This window comes from Pseudopodoces humilis, chromosome 2, assembly GCF_049639895.1.
Source record: "Pseudopodoces humilis isolate 2021_Gansu_Grassland_sample_001 chromosome 2, ASM4963989v1, whole genome shotgun sequence".
Lineage (NCBI taxonomy): Eukaryota > Metazoa > Chordata > Aves > Passeriformes > Paridae > Pseudopodoces > Pseudopodoces humilis.
Genome location: NC_142201.1, coordinates 3,539,217 through 3,564,230, shown reverse-complemented (window position 1 = coordinate 3,564,230; position 25,014 = coordinate 3,539,217). Strand labels below are relative to the sequence as shown.

General features: G+C 42.0%; 1 protein-coding gene across 1 annotated transcript in view; it reads left to right on the top strand.

The window, feature by feature from the left end:
• The window catches only part of DSCAM (DS cell adhesion molecule), a 439,258-nt gene that overhangs the window by 249,802 nt on the left and 164,442 nt on the right, over positions 1–25,014 (top strand). The window contains exons 4-8 of the mRNA XM_088051091.1: positions 4,811–4,957; positions 10,607–10,885; positions 15,348–15,623; positions 17,957–18,253; positions 19,071–19,346. Coding sequence (XP_087907217.1) covers positions 4,811–4,957; positions 10,607–10,885; positions 15,348–15,623; positions 17,957–18,253; positions 19,071–19,346 — 1,275 coding nt within the window. The remainder of the gene's footprint in view (positions 1–4,810; positions 4,958–10,606; positions 10,886–15,347; positions 15,624–17,956; positions 18,254–19,070; positions 19,347–25,014) is intronic.

The following is a 25,014-nucleotide window of genomic DNA, read 5'->3' as shown; positions in this document are numbered from 1 at the left end:
TTTGTCTTGGAAAGGACCTTAAAGGCCATCTCATTCAAACCCCTGCCATGGGGTTTCCACTAGGGCCCCATCCAGGCTGGCCTTGCCTTAAATTCTGCTTTAAAGTAAGTTTAAATACTATGTTAAAAGATAATATATTACTATGCTTGCCCACACTACGGAGGCAAGAGATAGTGAGGGCTCCTGGAAGCTTTTGAAGTCTTTGAATGAGACACATATTCCAGATACTGAACCAGCTTTTCAAAGGCATCAAGCATTGAAAGCCAAAAGAGATTTCAACATCTCTGCAAATCAGATGCTGAAATTATTATAATCAGGTATTGAAGGCATTAATACAAACACTGCTGAGGAGGAATAATAAATGGGAATTATGAGCTATATTTTGACAGTGTTTTTTTTAATTGTTGTGAAGGAGGCCTCTCTGTCTTCCTCTCTAGAAGCCTGCTAACAGCCAAACAAACAAAAAGCTTCAGTAGATCTGAGAGGATTTTTCACTTTAGAAAAATCTTTATTTGGCATATTAAGTAGGTGACTCAAAAAAAATTAGAGCAAAGCAGGGGCGATTAAATTAAATGTGCCTGAAGAAGAAAGCCCTCCCCTGGATCAACAGGGCAGTGGGAGCTTGTCTGTCCCATCCTGGTGCTTTTCTAAACACTTTTTGAAGTTCAGAAGGCAGAACACTCAACACTTCAGCTTTGTCACAGCTGACAGCCTGTCGGGTTTAATGAAAATGCTCTCCGTTTAGAAGATGACAGAAATTACACGCATTTCCCCTTTTATTTCTCTGTCTTTTTCTGTCTCGTGTTTCTACGGGAGGAGGAGGGGTTGGTTATTAAAAGCATTACATAAGTATGCAAAATATGTTAAGAAGAAAAGAGGAAAAGGAAAATCTTTAGCCCTGCAATTAATACCATGTCTGTTGGTGGGAAATGTGGGATAACATCTGATGTGTGGCAATAACTATTTACTTTTAGCTATCTTTGAAGAGGGTGAGGGGAAAAAAAAACTCTAGATAATGCTTTAAGTGAAGGTTTTATTGTACAATTGCCTGAGTAATTTCCAACAGGATGATCTAAGCAGTGTTAGATAGCTTGAGTGTGTTCATAACTTCTCCAGAAAATACAGCAAGATAACACTGAGCAATTTCTTGGCTCTGCAAAGCTTTCACATTCCTCTTTTATTAAGTGGCAGGCTTTTAATAAGTGTGTCTGCTCTCACAGAGGAGCCAAAAGTGTAACTGCAGCTGAAGGAAGCTCTCTGCCAGAGCTGAGCAGGGAAGGCTTCACCTGCAAGTATCACTCAATACTATGAGATCTCGAAATAGCCCATAAATCCATTAAATTCATCACCCAGCCACTCCACATCCTCATCCACAATCCACACCCCAGTTGTGATTCCAGAACTGAGAACTAGAGTTTAAAGGGAAGCTCTGAATTTGATCTTCTCATTTAATTTCTGTGGCAGTTTTTTCCATGTTTATCCTGAGAAGAGAGACAAATTTGATTACTAACGATGCCCTGTGTAGACCTGTGAGACTAGCTCTCAAAACTGTGCAGAGTATCTGGAAACACTGAGAGCTGTGGACGAGCACAGAGGAAGGAATTTATTTTTAAGCTTTGCCCACATTTGTGTGATCTTAAACTTGTGCATACTGGTAGTGTCCAAAGGTGTGAAATGGAATCATGGAAAAATGGAACTATGAAGAGAAATGGAATTATATGTGTTTAGCAAAGGTGAAAATGGACCAGAAAGAGGAAGCTACGGGAAGCCCTCACATGCATGAGGAGCACATTTCTGCCTCCCAGCCTCTTGGGCTCCAGTCACTTGACACAAATGCACAGCAGTGCAGATTTCCTGGAGGCACCAAAACAGTCCCAACCATCCCATTAACACCTTTTTATCTGTTCCTGGGCCTGTGATGTGGTGGCAGCCTCTCTGCTGACATCCTCCCTGGCTTGGTTTGGTACCAGGCTCAATCCCAGCTGGAAAAAGGCAATGTAAGCCTTGCCTGGGCTGCAGAGGATGTGTGTGCAGAGCAGGCAGAGCTCAGGGGCATTGCTGTGGGCAGGGCTGGACCTGCTGTGCTGCCTGAACCCACAGCTGGTTGATGCTCACGCAGCTGGAAACAAAAGCAAGGCAGGGTTGTCTTTGCTGCATCCCCCAAGCCAAGCCTTTAAATGTGATTCCCATCTCCTGAAGCTGTCATTTTGTGATGCCCACGGAGCATAAGGGAGAAAACTGTGCCTCAAATACCTGTAGTTCTTATAGCACCCTCCCTGGGAAAGGTGGATTTGCTTTATGAATATTTCAGGAGTGAAGAAACTGCTTGTGAACTGAAGTCCAGCATCCTGTGGTTTTCACACCAAAATTCTAAATATCCTTCTAACCTAAATTTAGGGATAAAGGCAAACCTTGTTAAAGGGTACAGATGTTGAATGGCACTATTTGATAAGAAGTTAGGGTGGCACAAATGGTTTTGAGCAATGTATACACTCAGACAGTGTTCTGGGTAATTGGGAATGTGAAAGGAAAAGGAAGAAACGCTCAGCATTGGGCAGAACATTACATCAAGGAGCTACAGCATATCTTATTGGCTTAACCTATTGCTACTACATGTCTATATCATTTCATCCAAACATTACAGCTAACATGTTAAAATATAAAGTGAAAGATAGCTTTGCTTTTTTCATGTAAGCTTTTCAATGCCATGTTTCAGACATTTGGCTGTGAAACTGAAATATTACCCGTTCAGGTAATTTTACTACCACACTCCACAATGTCTTTGTTCCTAAGTCTTCTCTATGCAAACAATTTAAGTTTTCAGAAGCATATGAAGTCAGTATGGCTTCTGTATAAGAAAGAACCTCTCTAGCCTGTAAATCTGTAAATCCACCTAGGCTGGAGCACAATGTTGCTCATGGCTGAGGAGAAAGCACTTCCCACCCAATGATCCCTCCTCCTTTACACCTTCCCTTGCTCAGCTCTTCTTCATCAGCAAAGGAGCTCAACACCTTCAATGCCTCAATTATGGTGATTTATTCTCAAAGAATTCCAGGATCCCAGGGGCTGGAAAAGCCCTCCCAGCCCATGGAGTCCCAGCTGTGCCCAGTCCCCACCTTGTCCCCAGCCCAGAGCCCTGAGTGCCACCTCCGGGTGACACCTCCAGGGATGGGCACTGCAAAGCTCCCTGGGCAGCCCCTGCCAAGGCCTGAGCTCCCTTTCCATGGGCAAATTCCTGCTGCTGTCCACCCTGAGCCTCCCCTGGCCCAGCCTGAGGCCGTTCCCTCTCCTCCTGTCCCTGTTCCCTGGCAGCAGAGCCCGACCCCCCCGGCTGTCCCCTCCTGCCAGGGAGATTTAGAGAGAAATAACATCACCTCTGCACCTCTTTTTCTCCATGATAAACACCCCCACCACTTATTTAACTCTGGTGTGGTTATTTAATAATTCTGGATACTTCCAAGGATGGGAGAGGTGGGCTGGTGTTGTTTAATTCAATGTTCTCTGCTCTTAGGGTCAGACCAGTCCTGTGACATTGAATGGTTGATAATTTTTTTCCCCAATTTCTTTTATATTACGGTTTAAAGAATATCACCCGCTGGAATGAAACCATTTCCTTTCTGTCTTCTCTCTGTTGGATTGCTTTCCCACAGATGCATCTGTGAGCAAGCATCCTGACTACACTTAATTATTAAAGAGTCATTGCTCAGAGAGCTCTGAAGAAAAGGAATCCTTTCTTCCTGCATATTACTGGATATTAGTCCATAATGGGTTTCACCCTTGTGTATTTCTCCCCTAATTCTGGAGCCTGATATATTTTATAATACCTAGGTACAGGTACATGTATTGTAAGAGCTGCCAGCTACAGAGAAATTTAGCAGACATGAATAGGAAAAGATATTCACATTTACCTCAGTGTTAAAGTTTTGGAAAAGCACACACAGCTTAGACTGCTGTATTCTTTAAGTGGAAATATTAGCCAGGTGAGGCTTAAGTTTGCAATGCATTCTAAACACATTTTTTAAATTTATTGCATTATGGAAAGTGCATTAGAGCAAACAGGTACCGTGTCAATTTTAAGGGGCTTTGTGCCCTTGTTTTTAAAGTGGGCATGAAACAGAACAGGGAGAGTTTTGTGGGTGCCAAATGGTCAAAACTGCACACTTGACTATATAAACCATGGTATTTTCCACATACTCTAGGGCTGATCATAAAACAAAAGTCATCTTTAAAGAAAATTTAACCTGTAATACTTTTGAGAGAACAGTGGTAGAAACTCTGACCTTGAATATATCAGTCTGGTTTGGTGTTAGAGATCGTGGCTTTGCTGGGCAGGGTGGCCTGGGACTGCTCCTCACACTGGAGATGTTTAACTTGCAGGCATTGCAGGTGGGAGCAGCTTCACTGCCTCTCTTACCCCCACAGCTCTGCTGCTGAATTGCATCAGATCATCCCACAGCACTGAACTAAACTGGGTTAATGCATTGGTTCTTTACCCCATATTTTACTTCAGATGCCTCTTCTATATTTTTAATAGTCATACAGACCATGGCACATTTCTTTCCTTCATTCTTTACATTTTCCTTAAAGATCCCTCCGTTTCTGCAGATGAAGTGCAAATAAAATATACACGAATTGACACCTTTTATGCATTTTCAGTGAGCACTTGGTAAGGTTGAGACTGGCAGCTTCAAACCTGTCCAAAAAAAAAAAAAAAATACAAAAAATCTTCAGGCCCTGTGTCCTCCATCCTTTAGTGTGAGAGTAACAACCTACAGATATTTTAAACCCTGCAAATTCTTGTGTCTTTCAGGACCTAGATTTCTCATCACATCCACGGGAGCCTTGTATATTTTAGACGTCCAGAATGAAGATGGACTGTACAACTACCGATGTATCACAAGGCACAGATACACTGGAGAAACACGACAAAGCAACAGCGCAAGACTTTTTGTATCAGGTGCTCCTTTTCTGTATCTTGCTAAATGAAACGCTGGGTGTGTCTCTCTCGGGTGTGCCCGGCTGGCAAGGCACGTCCTTGTGTGGTTTCTAGCAAATGGAAGTGGGGAGCTGCTTCATTTTAAAACCCTGGGTTTTTTTAATCTGTTTTTTCACACCTTAGTTGCTGTTTTCTGAAGGCCTGGAGTGTGCACCTGCATTTCAGCATGGTGAATTTTAGCAGGTTTGGAGTACTTTTTACAGAGACTGTGGATGGGATTCATCCCTCCCAAAGCAGACTTGTGCAGGGGAATTTAATCACCTTAACTTCCCTATGTAAGCAAAGAAGAGGAACACTTTAAGGGGTGGTGTACCTGTCCTGGGGTGATCTGAACTGCCCCATGGTGCCTGTTCCTCTCTGTTGACCTCAGCAGGAGCTCAGGACATTGCACACAACTCTAGATATTTCCACCTTGGGATTCTCAGGTCACCTGAGGTGCATTTCAGCTTTCCTTTTCATTCATCCCACTCCTACCCTGGGGAAAGCAGCATGTTCCCCTGCTTCCAGGAGGGATTTCCAGCCAGAAGGAGAAGGTGACCTGTGCCAGTGCATCCAGGGGTGCTGCAGGCAGGCAGGAGGGCTGGCTGGCAGCTCTCCATGCTCAGGGCTGAGACCCAGGGCAATTTGTGCAGCAGGTGGGAAGATGAGAAAGTGGATGGGCTATTTTAACTTTCCCTTGTGGTTTTAAATGAACTCCTGATTGCTGTGTGTGTGATGGACAGTTGGGCTCCTCACAATCACCACACCCTCAGGGCTCTCACTACAGTGCTGCTCCAATACAGATTTTTCCCCATTTTTGTCAGTGAGAGGCAGTGCCAGTTCTGGGTGGGGTAAATAAGGAGCTGATTCCAAGTCTGGGTCTGGAACTTGCTCTCAAACCTTTCTGTGTAGGTTTAGCACTTCCCCACCTCACCTTCCCATCCCTCATTTGCTGCTTGTCCATAATTGCTCCCTTTGTTTGCAGATGAGCAAATCCAGAGTGGTTTTCCTACATTCACAGAGCTCACTGAGGCTGGATCCCAGACTTCCTGCCCACATCCTTACCCTACATAAATCATCCCCACCATCCCACTGAAAGCCTCACATTGCTTTTTGTCCTTTTCCCTGTTGCTAAATTTCCTGAAAGGTCTGTCAGGATTTGGTGACTTTGCCAATCTGGCAGTCAGTGGGGTCATTCCACTTTTGACCCTTTCCTCTCCTGTTTTGGTCCTTCCGTCAGAATAAAACTCCAGTGGTCAGGTCTCAGCTCTCTACCCCTCTGTTTGAGACCCCTCAGGGAGACAGAGGTGAGCACAGGGTTTTCTGTCTTGTTAAGGACTTTTGGATTAGGTTCTTTTTCCCTTTGAACTGAAGATTGACGAGAGGGAGGCAGTTTTCTCTTGTTCGGTCTCAGTTGTTTATTTTTTCCTTATCAGCATTACAAGGTACAAGCAGCTATGTGCACTATGATAGAAAAGGGGTAAAATGGCTAACAAAGATCCTCTTCAAGGTCTTTTATATGTCCATTTACCCAATTAACAAATGCCAACTAAATTATTTTTCTTAGTGACCCAATGACCCAACACCTGAGTGCTGCACTACAGTATTTTCTATCCAATCACTTACTACTACCCAAAAACCCCTAGGAAAAGAACATGAAGAAGAAAGAAGAAGGACAATAGACAACACCCTAAATCCTCCATCTTGTCTCCTGTTCTCTAAACTACATTTTCACCCAGTGATTTAAGAAACTTTCTAATCTACACACTTACACTTTTCCTATCTAACATTTGTTTTCATGTATCACCATGAAAACATGCTCATGAATTTCATATTATATGAAATTCAGTGTTTCTTTGAATCCTAGAACTAAGTATTAGAAACAAGGGCACACACTCTGTATCTCAGACTCCAACAGTTTTCCATTATTAACATGCTTCTTGACCTCCTCCAAAATGGACATTGTTGAAGTATTTTGGAGCTTTCTGAACACACAGGCCAGTACTCAAATAGAGTAATGATAAAAACCCCCTAAAAATAGTGTGATTGTTCAGGTTAGAATGACTTACCAGTCAGTTCCAGGAGTTTCTCCCTTTGATGGGTGGCCCCTGTGGGTAGAACTCTTGCCTCTGCTTTTCCCAACCAGATGAAGAAGTTTTCCTGCACAATAATGTGCCTGCTGTGGTCTTAGGAGAACAGGCAGGATTCTCCCCTTCCAGCTGGCTCCATAGTGTGGTCTGCTTCCGTGTGAAATCACGTTAAGGCTGAGCCAGTGGGGACAGAAACAAAATCAGGCTTGTGTCTTGGTTACCACAGGAGAAATTCAAGTTCTCTCACTGAACAAAAGAGGGAAAATGAAAGCTCTGTCTTGTTTGAAATTTAGGACAAGCACCCTAAAGGATGTTCTCTGTCTGGAGCTGCCTTTTCTATTCTCCTCCACAGACCAAATTGAAATAGAAAATTTTACCTGTGTGCAATAACTGGGTTTTTTTTTAATTCAACAGAGTTAATTATTCTTGATCAGGGCTGGAGCAGGCTCTGATTTCCAGTCCTGTTAATTTACTGAGCAAGTGCAGCAATCAGGGGCAGAGTTTGTCTCTTAATATTTCTCTAACAGGTTTTCCTTCTTCTTTACTGGAATTTATATTTCTAAAGAGTGACTCCTTTAAGAACTGGGATCAGAGAATCAAAGAACATAGTTCTGAAAAGTCTGCTTGCACAGGACCTACATTTTTGCCTGTCTTTTCCATGCATATTCTTCACTTTTTTGGTGATTAAATAGTTTGTGGTGGATATTTCTCATGTTTCCTGGCCACATTTAACACAACTTAAACTTCATTATTGCTTTGAAACAGTGTGAATGTTAACGTGCAGATAATAGCAAATAAAATAAAAAATTAGCAAAAATAGTGAATAATTAATATGTCTATGACCAAAATGAATTTCCAAATTTCATTTGGAGTGGAACATGTCCTTGAAATCACATGGCTTTTCTAAACCAAATTAAACCCAAAGCCATTAACATGCAACAGAATATATTTCTAAGACTCATTATAGTGTCCTTTTCCAACAATAATTTTGTCCTGCCATGAATCCCATCTCCTAAAATCATTACTGCTTTTTAACCTCCACACTCTGAAAAATCCATATTATTTTTAAAGCACAACAATCTTCTTCTTCTGTCCTTCATAAAAGGTCCAAAGTAGAATATATTAAAACAGTATATTGACTCAGTCTTTTTGTCATTGTTCTTGCTGGAATTCATTTGCAGCTGACTGTTAAAGCACAGTAAAATATTAATTCAAAAGAGGTTAAACACATATTGCAACTGGGTGACGTTACTTTGCTATTTTTTGCCTCATTGCAGGTGATTGCAAATGAACCTTGGGATTTCTTTTGTGCTTGGTTTGGGTTTTGGCTGGGGTTTTGTGTTTTGTTTTGTTTTTGTTTGTTAGTTTGTTTTGTTTGGGTTTTTTGTTTGGTTTTTTGTTTGTTTTTTGTTTGTTGTTTTGTTTTGTTTTGTTTTTTTTCCCTTAAGCAGAATATATGAACTGTAGGAGTCTGTTCCAGGGACATATATGAACCTCTAAATAGGAGTCTGTTCAACCCAAAGAAATGTTTTTTACTGTCCATTTAAATATATAAATACAGAGTGGAAGAAAACAGATCACTGGAATCATATCTTGTGTATCCCTGAATATATTTGTAAAAAATTTTCTTCATTATGTAGTTAAATCTCAGTTTAGCTGTCCTGCAACTGGGACTCCAGGCTGTGCTGCTGCTGACAAAGCTCAAGTTGAGAAGGAGAAAAGGGGAATTGACCCTGGGAGAGAGAATCCAGGCTCTGCTGTGCTGCTTGAGTAGGAATGCACAGACAATACCTCTAAAAGACAGTTATGCTTTGTTATTATTTAAACATTTAATCATTATTTGCAACTGAAGAAACTGATTTCATGTAGAAGTAACCTTCTTAAGAGCCAGAAGCTGTAATTTCTTGCCTGCCTGTGGTTTTGCTCTCAGTTAATTCCCCACAAAGGAGTCTGTGCGTGGTAACAGGGACGAGAGGAGAGAGGAGCTGGCTGATCAATTAGTCAAATTGACACTGGCCTTCCCAATAGCATCCTGGCAGATTGTGCTTTCACTGAGCCAGACACAAACAGCATGGCAAGCTCAGAAATTTGTCCTATCTTGGTGCCAAATATGGACCTCGAGGCCACTGATTCATCCAAAAATCACTCATTTAACCACCACTGCCGCCTTCCTAATGAGACACTCAGCAAGCTGAATGTGGCTTTGCCCTCAGTGGCTCAGTGTTTTCCTGGCATCTAGAAAGCAGAAAAACCTCTGCTCTCACCTTTCACTCAACTTGGAATTTGGAGGGTTTTATTGAGATACAGTCACCAAAAAAAAAATAAAATTTAGTCCTTTTTTTTTTTAATATTGCGGTTTTGGTTTCTGGATTGATAGTTTAACTTAAATAACCTTAAGATGTTTGCTCTCCTGGATGTCCTCCCAGGTGTGGCTGCAATTCATAAAGATATATCTAAGCTCATTTTAAACCAGCTAGCTCAGGCACTGATTACTTTTGGAAAGGCTTGAATTCAGCATGAACTGCTCCTTTAATCTCTCCAGCTCCTTACAGGAACCTGCTGCAGCTGCCCTGTGAGCAGCACCTGAGTTTGCTAAGCTAAAATGCCTCTTGAAAAAGCCAGAATTGTGGCAATTGCACCTACATGCAGTCAGCTATGATTAGATATACCCAAAAAGAGGTCAGTGTGTCAGGTAGGAGCTGGTCAGAAGTGGAGTTTCTTTGTGAGACAGAAATCTCAGCAAAATGCGTGCGTGTGGTGAGAAATTACTTTGATGAATATTTGTTCAGTATTTTTGTGGCAATAGCTCCAGGATGGGCTGCACACAACTTTGAATTGTGCCAACCTCTGTCTCCAAACTGAAATTACAAACCCAGCACTATTTCTAATGGGTGCATGCACCTCTGGTGAAGGCAATCCTGCCAGACATCTGTGAGATACATAAATCCATGCCAGGTGCTGCACAAGCGAGGGCTGCAGTTGTCAGCAAATTGAGCACAGAAAGATGCACTATTAAGCTGTAAGTTGGTCTTGTCACGTTAAGTTCTTTTCCCACAGAAGAAGAAAAGGCTTGTCTGTCAGTTTGACTGCAGATAGAAATCCCTGTGCCTTTGCCCATTTGTCTCCTGACAAGGGAATAAATTGCTCCTTCAATTCAAAGTCTTCAGACCACCGAGAAGAAGGGACAAAGTGTTGGTTTCAATCTAGTTGAGAAGTGGCAATAATTGCTAAGGCAACACATTTCTGGCTCTCCATGTGTCTCAGAGGGAACGTGAAGGATGACCAGCAAAACGTTTGCCACCTGGAAAAGATCCAGTGAGAGGATTTCCAAGCAGCAATGAGTTGCTTCAGCAGCATGTGCTGCTGGATCCCAGCCACCCCAACTCAGACTGGTGGCTGGGTCAGAGAAGCAAACTCTAGTGCCCAAAACACTGGGCTGGCGAGTCAGGAAATGCAGGAGAAAAAAAAAAGAAAATATTGACACGTTGCCTAGCGAGTTAATTTTAAGGCTCTGGCTGAAAAGAGTTTCTCTGTGTTTCAGACCCAGCGAATTCAGCTCCATCTATCCTAGATGGGTTTGACCACCGCAAAGCCATGGCAGGACAGCGAGTGGAGCTGCCTTGCAAAGCATCAGGGCACCCGGCACCAAAGTACCGCTGGCTGAAGGACAACGTCCCCTGGGAGCCCGACAGCCGCTTCCGACAGACGGTGACGGGGCTGCTGATCGAGAACACGCGGCCCTCGGACTCGGGCAGCTACGTCTGCGAGGTGTGGAACAACTACGGCACCGCCGAGATGATCGGGCGCCTCCACGTCAAACGTAGGTGGTGGGGTGGTGTTACCAGAGAGAGCTTGGACAAGGCCCTGCCTTGGGCAGGTTGCTGGCAGCAGCTTTTATTGAGGTGGCCAGTGTTACAAATGGATGTGGGGGGTTTACACAAGCCCCTGCCTTTTGCCCAGGCCTCTGGCAGCAGGCTGTAGCTCTGCTGAGGTGGCCAGCGCCCCAAAACCCACTCTTGTTCACAAGTTCTTTAATAATGGCTGATTCAGCCTATTATAGAATTTATTTATTTATTTATTTATTTATTCATTTAATAGACATAAAATTAACAAACATAGGACTTAAAACAGACTATACAACACACAGGAATAAGGGGAAAAGAGACTACTAGTAAATAAATACGGCCCATGTTAGCGTTCAGGAACACACATAACCATGAATGGTTATATGAAGATGCTTTATTTAAAGAGCTCTGGGTGTCAGGGGTACACATACCTAAATCTGACCCAATTTGGGTTTTCAAGTTGAACATATTTTATACTCTATCGTTATGCAACTTATATATTAATTATTAAACTTACATTGTTCTATTGTATGCATTGTTTTTACCCAAGCATGAATTTCTCATGATCCCCCCCTTAGCCCCCTAACATGGTTCCCCATGTTCTCTAAAAAATAATTATATCTAATCACATCTAACAATTGTATCATTTATCATATACTGATTACACAGGTGCAGCTTGATCTGGTCTTTAGCAAGCACTAGGCCTAACATTTCCAGGGCCTGCTTTTCCCAGGGCTTTCCAAACCTAACTTTCTTTCTAAGTCCCTGAATTTTCTAAGATTTTAAGGCCTTTTACTATCACCCAAGGCTAAAGGTAATTAATTTTGCAGCTAGCGAAGAAACAATTTAACTTAGGATCCAAAGTTACTTACCAGCCAATTTGTGATGGAGCAGACATCAAAATCCCTCCCCTCAATTCCCAGGAAAGTATGGGAATCTGTATCCAAACAAACTCAGGGAGTTTGTTTATCTGGGTGTGTAGGATGCTTCTGCCTCTGTCATAATTAGTGTGTCTTTCATAGTCTTTGTAAAACAGTGTCTCTCAGTGAAGAATATTTATTTTGCTGTTATCTTTCCCAGATCTGCTCTCCAGACTAAGATGTTGATTCTTAGCTGAGGCCTGAGCTCTTTTGGCTCCAGAGATGACTCCTTTGGGCCTTTTACCCACCTGTGTTTTCCCTTTCATATGCACCAACCCTGGAGAGCAGGAGGACACATCTCCCTGGAGAGGGGAAGGACACATCCTGCAACAGCCAGCACCCCAAAACCCACTCTCACTCACAAGTCCTTCATAATGAAGGACTACTATAACATGAATTACTTAGAATAAACACAAGGAAAACAGACACAAGACTTTAAACAGACTTACTTTCTACACAGGAAAACAAAAAAAGAGCTACCAATAGATAAAAGCACCATGCATGATAATAAAGTTACCTGTGTTACAGTTAGTGAAGAAAGAGTTTTGATCAGGAGCCAATGGCACTTGCCAGTGAATGACAGTGATGTGCTGAAGTCTCCTAATTTCTCTCAGTCCCAGGGAAGTGTCTTGATACCTACATCTCAGCACTGAGGAGAACTCTCCACACACTCAGAGAGTTTTCTGATTTTATGAAAATCACAGCAGTCTTTTATAACGGCAGAAGTAGTTGTCTGTCAGTCACTTATTTCTGCTTATCCTTTCCCACGCATTCAAGGCAGGATGTTTGTTCTGCCTAAGAGTGTTTTTTAGCTGAGATAGTTCATCACAAAACAAACTGTGAGGGCCTAGTTTAGATTTGGGGAAGTAGATGAGTCTTTTGCTGTGTCAGGGGGTGAAATGTTGACTGTTGGTGCTGTTGCCTGATATTGAAAGACAAAAACCCTTGCAACAGTGCTGAAATAGTGAAATAAAAAGCAGACCTTAAATGGAAGCTTCCAGGTGTCCCAGTGATCATGGACACATCCAGTACTGGATCTCTACAATTTTATAAGTTTAACAAATTACTGATCTTAACAAATATTGTCCAATTAAAAGAGCAGTTAGTTAGGTAATTTTTGGAGTTGGTCCAGGGCTTCTTTGCCCCACTTTTTGTTATGTCTTCTCAGATTCTGTTTGTAAAACAGTGTTCTTCTTGTAGGTCCTCTACTTGAAAATAAGGCTAAACAGTATTTCAGGAATGTGTTAGAAGGTTTGCTTATTGTACTAAGATTTGAGAGAAAGGGTGGGAAAAGTACCAGGAGTTACATAACTCTGCAATAATATTCTTCAGAGCTACAAATATATGAAAAATTCATAAAAGCACAACTGTTTAGGCATCAGTACCAAGTAGTTGCCTTACCTTGCCATACCTTCTGTTTCTTTAATTTATCTAAAATCCTCAAAGTTGTGGAACTTCACAAAGCAGGCTCTGTGGAGATGAGTTAGTTGGCCAATTGAGCGATCAGAAGTGCAAATGGATGCAATTTCCAGTGTAGCTCTGTAATTCATCACATGGAGGATATGTAATTTAGAAGCATGAATTGGGTGCTGGAAAAGAAATTGCAAATGTTCTCATAAATAAAGCTGCCAAATTCTCATTGCCATGACTCATGATGCTTCAGTAATATTGAATACTCATAGTTCCCCTCAGTTGAGTATTCATGTGTGAATATTCTGAACATTTCACAAATTCTACAAAGATAATTATTACTTCAGGAGCACCACACTGGAAAAGTGTTATGCTACTACTGTTGAAAAAACCCCAAAATTATTTCCTAGAATAGAAATAATGCTCTGTGAACTAACATTTCCACCTAGACAGCATGACTAGCAAACTGAAAAAGGAGAAGTTTGTGAGCAGTTCAGGCTATAATAATATCCACACAAATAATTGTACATAATGTTTTTGGGCAAAACAAAACCGAGGTGAAAAATCTGCCATTCATGAGTTATAACTGAGGAGCTTTGGTTCTAAATGTATTCATCAAAATAGTCATAAAAATGAGTTGAACCTGGTCTTGTATGATGTAAAGTCAAAACTTGCAGAGACATGATGACTGCTGATGACACTCAAAGCATCCCCCGTGCCTGGTAATGTGTTTTTCCTAATGACTCTGCACCCAGCCAGTGGAAATTCTCTGGATCAGGCTGGCAGGAAATAAAGCTGGGCAAAGAAATTTTACCCTCCTCTGCAATGGAGGATGTGGCTCGCTTGCATCATCATGGCTCTGGGATATGGATGATGTGCTTGTGTGTGACTATTTTGTTTATTGTATTGTTGCCAGTTTTTAACTTTTGTAGTCTTTTTATAGGAAACAGAGATATTCAGTGACTTTTAACATGCATCTGAGCACAGATCAATTATTGCTTTGGACCTTTGTCTGTAATTCAGAATGTCTGGGGCTGCTGTGTGTTTTTCCCAGGCCTCTATTCCTGATTAACCACTATAGATTAATTCCAACTTTTCTGTTATAAAATATTTAATAAAGTGAACAAGTTGGGTTTTTTTTTAAGTATGTGTGTGTGTGTTTGTGCACACGTGTGTGCATGTTTGTATGCAAGCAGCTAAAAGAAAAACGATGACGGTTTTTATTTCATGTCAGAGATAGTATCAGTGGTGACAGCAATCCCTTATCTTTATGAGGAAGTCAAACCAATTTATACAAGTCATGAGATGAGATCTGTGTTCTGCAGTGCTGATAACTCTGAGGTAGCAGGATAAAGATTGTTTTCCTTGAATTTACATTTATGACTTTTCTTCAGTAATGTTCATCCTCTTTTTTTTTCAATGTAAAACTTGCATCCTCCCATCCCACTGTTTCTTTCGGCTGACTTGAAAATATTGTACCACATCAAAGCAGAAAATCTGGTGAGCCCACACACTGAAACACTTCCATGTGGACATATCAGATGGATATCCATGGGTCTACCTGCATTAACATCTTCCACTCTCAAAAACTAATCTTGTAATTGGCATTTATTGCACTTGTTCACACTAGGGAGTGGTTTGGGAACGTGTAAATTTGGTTCCTTTTGCCAGAAATTAAACCAGAAAATGAGTTTCAGGAATACACTTAATGCACAAGATGCGAAGGTCCACACTGAACTAATGTGAAATAACATTCTGCCCTCCCAAAACCCATGTAGTGGCATGTTAAATCCCACAGCACTAATGGTGTTACTTGTAGGTCTGATCCTACTGTTCACCTGGGCATGGGATTATGTGTTGAATGGGTTATCCCTATAGATCTATTTAGATCTAATTTTTTTTGCCATGTATATTGGTGGCAAAAATGTGTTTTTTAGAGCAGCACTGTCATCTGTTATTTGTTTTGGTGTTTTTTTAAAGAAAGGTATGGCTGTGATTTTTATTGTTCTCTTTAACTGAGAGTTGATTTGTGACTTGCAAACAAATGCACATTTATAATATTCCCCACTTCCCTTACTCTCCCCCTTATTTCACCTCAAACCTCCAGAACCGCTAAAAGCCACCATCAGCCCGCGCAAAGTCAAGAGCAGCGTCGGCAGCCAAGTGTCCTTGTCCTGCAGCGTGACAGGAACCGAGGACCAGGAGCTGTCCTGGTACCGCAACGGGGAAATCATCAACCCCGGCAACAACGTGCGCATCACCGGCATCAACCGCGAGAACCTGATCATGGACGGCATGGCCAAGAGCGACGGCGGCGCCTACCAGTGCTTTGTGCGCAAGGACAAGATGTCAGCTCAAGACTACGTCCAGGTGGTGCTGGAAGGTCAGTCTCCACCTGTCTGGCAGTTCTGGTTTCCAAAATTATGCACAAGTCGTCTTTGGTGCCGTGGTTTTAGAGTGGTGGTGCCTTGAAGATCTAGAAATAAAACAGCACGCTTTTGGGACAATATTGGTAGAGGAGGTAATAACAGAGCTGGTCTTTAATCTGCCCCTTTATCCAGGGGCACATTATCTTTATCCAGGGGCAGATATGGAAAAATACCCACGCCACAGAGGGCAAATACAATAGAAACTTTTATAAGTTTAGCAAATCAGCATAATTGACAGGAATTCCCAACTAGAACCTCTAGTAATGAGGTGATTCTCCCCCTCGGTTCCACCTCTTCTGGAGGCATCTTTCTTGCTCCTAGCTGTACTTTGTTTATCAGAAAGTGCGTGTAGCTCATCCTTTGTTCCCAGGAAAAAGCAAGAAAGGATCGGGGCCATCAGGAATGTGTTTTGTCTTTCTGTCTACCAGGGTATGAAAAGTTAGCTAGGAACTTTGTAAGTGTACAATAATAGTCTACAGAGTTATAAATATATATGAATAATATATAAAAGCAAAAATCATTTTGGCATCAGTGGAGTTTACAAAAAAGCAGGTACTCGTGAAATGTCCATGGGGTTTATTGTGCCCCACTCATAAGAGAATGGAAAAATCAATTGGAAAAAAAAAAAAAAAATCCTTCCCCAGCAGATCTCTATTAAAAATCCAAACATTGCTTTTCTGGTTGGGTGTATTGGCTGACAGCTTAGAGATCATCTTAAATAACTGATACAATGTTCTACATGGTAATCAAGTGAGGAAAGTCATCAATTTGCACAGAGGCATCTTGCTAATGAGGCTGTGGTGCAGGCATGGCATGGCCACTATTTTTAGAGTCTCTGCAGAAGAAGAAGAGATTACCTGCCCGGACCGAGTTACCTCGGCAACCATCTCCCATGACGAGGAAAGCCTAAAGAGCATATTGATAATCTATCTTGGTGTTGGGAGAGTGCAGGTTATCAGAAAGCAACAGCAGGGAAGATTTCAAAGACACTCAGGTCTCACTGGGAAAATAATGTCTGCTTTCATCTCAAAAAAAAAAAGCCTGTCACTTGAATTAAAAAAAGGAGGAAAAAAAGAGGAGGAGTGGGAGAGGTACATAGTGTGCACACTCACAGATTCATTGGTCCTGTGTCAGCTCCCTTTCAGGATAAAAAGCTTTTCTTTTTTTTTTTGTGTTGCTGCTGTTCCGTTTTCTGAGGGGTGACAGTATCCAGTACACCACAAAGGAAAGGAAGGGAGTCAGGAATGAAAATAAATAAATTAGAAACTGTCACATAACCAATGGGACAGAAATGAGAGGGGGAGAGAGGGCAGAAGCAAAAAATAAAATAAATTAATAAAATCAAATGATCTTCCAGGGATGCTGAGGCCTCTCAACATTCTGAGAATGCCAGTGCTTATCTTTTTACCATGTGGCAAGCAAGGGAATTTTGCAGCCCTGTTTTTAAAATAACATTTTCAAAGGAAAACAAACACACATTGCATGACTACAGAAAGAACTTCCTAACTAATACCAGGGTGTCAGTACTCCTAAATGTTACCCCAGTGAACTCTCTGGAGAGGTGGGTATTTAATCCTGCTCCCTGCTTACAAAGTTTCTGTGCCTACCCATTTCTTTATTCATTTCCCTGGTACAGGCTGAGTGTTTTGGGGGACAGTTCACAGGATAAAGTGTTCGAATGCTCTCATTCAGAGAAATATTTATCTGTAACACAAAATGACCACAGAAAGAAATTGGCATCACTGCTGTTACTGGCAATCTGTATTTAGAAAAGCTTAATTTAATACTTTCCTAAATGGGGCATTGCATGCCCAGGACTAAACTGCTGTGTGAAATCAGCCTATGCAAGTTGTGCCTGGCTCTTGGCAACAGGATTCATCCTCGACTTCCCAAGGAACTAAAATCTACCAGGAGAGGAGAATCTCCAAATGTGTTGAGGTTTTGCTGTATGTCTTCTATAACAAACTGCATATAGTTTTAAAACTTTTCTGAGGGAACACAGCAGTTCATAGAGATGCCTGATCCTATTCAAGTGTTTTTCCTACAGCAGAGCCACTACCAGGTTTCTCAGATGTAAAATACTTGCCATAAGCAAAGGGTCATTTAAATCCTCTACTTAAATGGCAGAATTTATTTCCCTTTCTCATTAATTAGGGTTACATCCTGGAAAACAATTGCTTGTATTGCTTCTAAAAAAGACCTTAGCTCATGGCATATGCTCCAGGCTAGAGGGGACAAACTTTACACCACGTAAGCTCTGTTTTCCTGCTTTTCTCTCCCTCGGCAGACGGAACTCCCAAAATCATCTCTGCCTTCAGCGAGAAGGTGGTGAGCCCAGGAGAGCCAGTGTCCCTGATGTGCAACGTGAAGGGGACCCCCCTGCCCACCATCACCTGGACACTGGACGAGGATCCCATCGTGAAGGACGGCAGCCACCGGATCAGCCAGATCATCACGTCCGAGGGCAACGTGGTCAGTTACCTGAACATCTCCAACACCCAGGTCCGGGACGGGGGCGTTTATCGCTGCACCGCCAACAACTCTGCGGGAGTCGTCCTGTACCAGGCTCGAATAAACGTAAGAGGTGCTTGTCAAATCAGCTCCTCAAAAAAAACACACATAACTCATTGTAGTGGAGAAGAAGATTGCTGCATGTGATGAGATTTTGGAATGCCAAAAAAATCAACTTACTGTTTTTTTTCCCTCTTCTTTTTGCCCCCGCTCTCTTTTTCCACCCTGCCTCTCCAGCCCCATCTAGAAAGTGTCTGGTATGGTTAAATGTTGGAAGAACCCTTTGGCTTGTGTCCTTCAGTCTATTTTTCCTATGCTCATCTCTACTAGTTCACAGTCTCTTTGCTTTAGTCCTATTGTGCATGTTTTGTTTTTCTTTTCCTTTCCTCCTTTACTTGTCCAACATCCATTGTAATTATTCATGTATACAGAACTTTAGCTTGAATTTCTGGCTCTACATGGCATAATACCCATCCTCGTGGGTATATCTATACTTTATATACATAGCAAATGTAAAAGCTAACTGTTTCAGTGTTCTCATGTGTAACAGGATCCTAGCTCCGTATCAGTGTTGGTATTTCACATTAATTAAATCACACTCAGCCTTTTAATTTGTAACACAGCTAAGATTTTATCAGGCAAGTGTTGGATAACACAAATACATACCCATATAATTAGTATGGATGCTGCAGGGTAAGGAAGAAGCTAGAGCATACAAAGATTAGGGAAACTGCTCGAGTAGCTCTTAAAAGGAAGAATCTGCCCAACGCTAAGAAGTGTGGTGAGAGCCACATCTGCTAACATCTGTATTCCAGAAATAACTACACACGTTCCCTCCAGCAAGCGAGCCTTTAAATTGTCTTCAAGAGTTCCTTCCTTTGCTTTGGCAGGACCAGCGAGCATCCGGCCGATGAAGAACATCACAGCCATCGCTGGGAGGGACACCTACATCCACTGCAGGGTCATTGGGTACCCCTACTACTCCATCAAGTGGTACAAGAACTCCAACCTGCTGCCCTTCAACCATCGCCAAGTGGCGTTCGAGAACAACGGCACGCTGAAGCTCTCGGACGTGCAGAAGGAGGTGGATGAGGGCGAGTACACCTGCAATGTCCTGGTCCAGCCCCAGCTGTCCACCAGCCAGAGCGTGCACGTGACGGTGAAAGGTGAGGACGGCTGGGAAGAGCAGAGCCCGGCTAATTGCTGGGTGGTTTGTGGAATTGCACACGTAGGATTGTCCTGGCAGTGGGATAACGAGCGGTTTGAAGAGGTTAATCCAGATTTGTGTTTATTTTTAGTGATGACACAGAGGTAATCAGTCATTGTGTCTTGTTCTCTCCTGACTTTTACCCTCCTTGGCTCAGCTGGCAAAGTATTGTCTTGTTGCTGTTGTTTGCTGTGAGCACTTTTCACTACAACTAAATCAGGAAATAAATGGTTTGTCACACACGTTTCGCTGGTGACTGTTTCTCTACTGGACAACAAAGTTCCAATTCTCATTAGCCAGTGACTTTCTGGCTTTTAAAACATGAGATGAGAATTTTAAGGTCTGTATTTTTGCCACTAAGCAGAGACAGGAACTAAAAACATTAACCTTGCCTTCCTCTTTATTAAGTGATTATCTGAGTGCTCTTCATGCTTCGAAAGATAACACTGTAAATAAATGTGACTTGAAATTCTAATAGGATGCTTCAAATCTATTCAAATAGTCCAAAACAAGGATGTTCAGATGGCCCTGAAAGACTTCAGAAAGAGATTGAGAATAGGAATTTTTTACCATTGTGTCCTGCCTGTTCTGACATTGGCAATGTTCAGACCTATTCATGAGGATACAAAAGACAGAAAACCTGATTGCAGTAGCACCTAGTTTTGAGCAATGGGGCCACTAAATACCGCTCTTCATGTGAGCCTGTAGGAAGAATTGGGGTATAATTTCACTGTTCCTGACGTTATTAGAAATTTTTCCTGGGTTGCTTTTTAGGGTTTTATATTTTTGGAGGCAGAGGAGAGGAAGGAAGGCAGGTTGAATCTTGTATCCATTCTCAGATAAGATGCAGAGAACAGTAAGGTAAAATGACTTTGTTACAGACATCTGATCTCTTAATTTCCTTCTGCTCTGTTAGTTTTGCCCTTAGCAGTCTGGAGTGATGCAACTGCTATTTTCTTTCAAGAGTTTAGGGGATTAGCTGTAAGCCATTTGGACTCTGAAAGGCATGACACCTCACACACCTGAGACCATCAGGGGCACTGGTCACAAGCTGTGACATAAAAAGCCAATGCCACCTTTTGTTTTCATGTGTGCTGTGCTTTGCTTGACATTACAATGATATCACAGATCTGTTGATAGAGTTTAGGAACTGAATGACAAATCAGTCACTGTGTTGCTGCTTCACTAAGAGGCCACTGTGGAAATTCTGGTGGGGAAAAGCTGCCTCTTAAATGATACCATTTCTCAGATGACTGCCAAAATCAATGTAGCCAGGCAAAACAAATCCAGCAGTCACAGGCATTGGGATCAAAACAATACCAGTCACTGAGAACACTAACTGGTATCTCAGGTGAAATACTGCTTTTTCTCCCATTATGTAGCAGTTTACAACTTGACAATTCCTCCCCCAGAAAGCAGATTGCCAGCTCTAGCAATTTAGATTGAGCTGTAACTTTAGTCAATGATTTTACTTCCTTGATGGGTTTTTACTTCCCACTAGACTAGGTTGCTCCAAGCCTTGAAAAGGCACTGGAATTTGAAAATAAAGTTAATAGCCTGACCTCATCTACAAAGCCCAAAATGTCACAGGTGAGGTTTTTAGGTCAGACCTGAGCAGTTCTCAGTGTTCTGCTTTTTAGCTTGAGGTCAGCAGTGCCACAGTGGATTTTACCTAACATATTAGTGCAGAGTCAAAAGTGGCCTGGTGTTTTAAAATATTATTAATGTGTGTGTGATGCCTTTTCATTTTATAGAATCCAAAGTTAATGGGTTGAGTTTTTAAGCACTTATATTTAATACTAAAAAGTACAAAACATGGCCCAGTTTGCATACCGGAGGTTAAAAGTACTGTGAAATATGACATTGTAAGGGGGGTTAAAATCAATGCTCAAATATCCTTATTTACAGTTCAGCTTCTCCTACCATCAGTATAATTTGTTTTTTTCAGAGAAACAGAGGGAGAATTATTGTCCATCTTCAGTACAAGTCCTCTGCTTTGCTCTCAGTTCTGCTACAAGCTTTGTGGGTGACCTCAAACCAGTCACCTGAAGGGTGATTCAGAATAGATGACACTTAATGAGTTCTTAATTAGTGGGATTTTCCCCCTCCATGTTCTCTTTTGAGGACATAATTACTAATTTCCTCATGAATTTATCATCTCTGTGGTATCAGAATGTTTCAGAAACAATGTATTCATTTTCAAAAGCCACCTGGGTCACCAGGAGAAGTGGCAATAAGGCACAAACTGAACTCAAAAATACCCACACATTTTTTTGTGTGTTCAATTTCAGAAGCTTACAACTTAATTTTTCCAGTTCACCTGCCATTATGTAGCATTTATATGCTCAAAGCTCTGCTCCCATTGAAATGAAGTTGCCTGAGAGTTCTGTTTCCTCCTTCAGAGCAGTCACATCACCAGCTTAGCAACCCCCTGGGAAAGACAGATTTAAGTAATTTAATTAGCTTTATCTGACAATCTGTGGCAAAGGTAACTGCAGAATTTTGCTCTGTGGGGCAGCATTTATCTGCATTAGGCAAACAACTGGTTTTTAAAGTTGGCAGCCCTCTGCCACATTTACTTTCCATTTTCCAAGTCCTCCAGCATGTGAAGCATCCTGCTTCTGTCTTGGATGAAAACTTGCTTAAAGCAGCATTTAAATAAAAACATGCAGCACCATGGGCATGCCTTCAGATACAAGAGTGCTGTCCACTCTGCAGAGCATTTTGACATTTACAAACATCAAAATGAAAGTGAAACCATCCTTCAGAAATCACAATAAGGTCACAGACAGGAGAACAGAACATTTCTTGACAATAATTTTAAATGAACCCCTGGCTGCCAGAGAACCTGACTGGGGCTTTCAGAGCCTTGCTGTGCATCCTCCCACCTGGCAGGCTCTGGGAGAGCCAAAAGCTTGGGAGCTGGGCATTTCTTTGGTGTTTGACCTTAAATCCTTTACTTCTTTGCCCTGCTGATCAGAAGAATCAATGAGCCACCCCATGAGATCCGCTGTCCCATTTTTCAGGAATAACAGCTGCCCTCGCCACCTATTCCAGAGATCTGCAGGCTCCAAATAACTCTGTCCCACAGAAAGGTGGCTTGTCATTCCTGCCCTGCCCTCTCCCCCCAGCTCTTGCATTCCAGTGTCCCAAAATCTGGATTTGGAAGGCAGCAGTCCCCTGAGCTGGCTGCTGGGAGCTGAGTGCACGAGCTGGCAGGAAAACGTGCGGGTTTCTGCTTGGCAGACAGAACTCCTGTGGAACCGTGCCCGAGTCCTAACAGGGCTCTTTGGAAATCGAGCCATCTTGGCATTAGTTTTTTTGTGTTTAGACAAATGATTTGGCCAGTTCTTAGTTCTGACAAAAAAGCCATTCAAACTCCCCACCCTGTAGTGCACAAGTGACAGAGGGAGGCTACAGTTGTACTTACATACTTAATTTCTGTATCCATACCTGCCGAGCACTCACCTTTGCAAATGTAATAATACCTTTTCAGCACGTTTTGCTTTGGCCTATGTTAGGTGTAATTTTATTTTTAGCCTTTTTTATTTTTTTTAAATAAACTGAACCCCCTTTCCCCTGCCTCCTGCAAAGTGGGAACAGTAGTTACTGCCATCATCAGAAGTAATTGAGATTAGCCTTGCTAAGGATACTGCACACGTCCTTGCCAAGAAGAGAATTATTCTTAGCAGCACCAGTTTTTTGCTCTCTGTTCAGCCCAGCTCTCATGGTTTGCCAGAGGGGTTTGTACACATTTGCCAAAAGCAGAGGACTGTTTGAGTCAGAGATCCTAAAGAGAAGAATATTCTGTAGAAAATGCAGATTTTCTGTTCATTCCTTCTCAGAATGACCTGTCCTCCTCCAGCTGGAGTTTTCTCCAGCTCCTCCTTTCCCAAGTCCTGGATCTTCTCCTCTGGGTTCCAAAATCAATCTGAACTTAGTGTTTATCATCTCAGCTCTCATTTCAACACTGCCTTGTTCTCAAGACTCAAAACTACCCTTTCCCTTTGGATACTCCAGCCTTTCCCCAGCCTCCAGTTCCAATCCATCCTTCAAGTTCAAGCACTGGAGTGACAAATGTGTCCTGATTTCTGAAATCTCACCAGACCGACTCAGCCACTGAAAGGTAGTGCTAGGATGTGCTCTGTCACTGCAAAGTGTCCTCTCCACATAGGATCACGTGGGGGTTTTGTTTATTTATTGACTTGGTTTTGCTCAGATTGCAAAATTTGGGCACCATTGTGATGACTTTTTATAGGTAAAGCAAGAACATCTGAGGCAGGTGCCATCACCTGCTGCTGAATACATGGGGCAGGTGGGACTTCTCAGGTTCTCACAACACCTTTTTTTTTGTTTGTTTTATGGTAGAATTGATATTTATTTAGAATTGATATGTCTCAGTTTTCCCACTCCCCCACCTTATTCTTCAAAATGGCCAAAGAATTGTAGCTGAAACCTTCCAGCTGGAGTGACTCAGCCTGAGGCAGACACCTGGCCTGGAAAACTGCTACCCAAACAAAAGTCAAACTGCAAGCAAATGAAAATAGTCTTGTCATGGGAAGTGTTGGCAAACAAAGAAGGAGGTTATATTACCCACCCTATCTCTAATTTTCATATTTCCACTGAAAAGGAAACCTACATTAAAGTGGAAAGATGTTAAAATAATAATAGCAGCATCTCTTTTACAGCATTTTAGTAGATCTCAGAGCATTTTAAGAGCAGGAGTGAGTTATTATCTCCATTTTTTTATTATGCAATTTATAGTAATAGTTTTCCCAGCTACAGTAAAAGCCATCAGTAGTAAGTGATGATTTTCTTGTCATCAGTCTCATGGGACACATTCTCATGTAAACAGCCTGCTGCTATTCACACTTCTCCAACAGGAATTAATTGAAAAAGAAGCCCCTGAGAGGGAAGGGTACAGCGTCATTAAAATAAAAAGTGCAGTGTTCAAAAGGACTGGTTCTGATCTTGTAGAGCTTATGTATTTCATTGATTTAGAAAAGTTCTTGTATTTAAAATGAACACCTCACCTGTTGTGAACCACAAACAGGAACTGTACCAGCTTTGTTTCATGTTAGAATACAGGCAAACCAAACAGGGGCTACTTCTAAATAGCTTCATGTTTGTAACTGTTTGAATAGCTTCTCCTCATCCTTCCTGGGAAGTGTCTATCTCTTTCTAATATCTGAAATACTGTTGGTGAATTTGCATTGCAAATCAGTTCAGGGAGAGCTGGTTTAGATAGTGAAAAATATGCAGCCACAGAAGGGAAAAACCCGTCATTGGTAATCTTTGCAGGGTTCTTGGGACCGTGGTGCATTCTGCCATCAATCAATCTGCTAATCTGTGCATGCTTCAGCCTGGAAGTGTGGATTATGGCAAGTGGGAGTTCAGCTTCGTGCACATATCTCAGATCTTATGTATCCTACAGACTAACTTTGCCAATAGATTGAATCGGAAAAAAAAAACCAAACAACTCCTGGTCTTGACATCTTTTAGATACTTCTTTCATTATATCACTTTCTGCCTTTTTTCCACTCCCCCACGCTAAATGGTTTTCGATCCCTTCAAACTTGTCACAACTTCCTTGGGAAGAAATGCTCAGATCTCTCAAAGTGACTGAA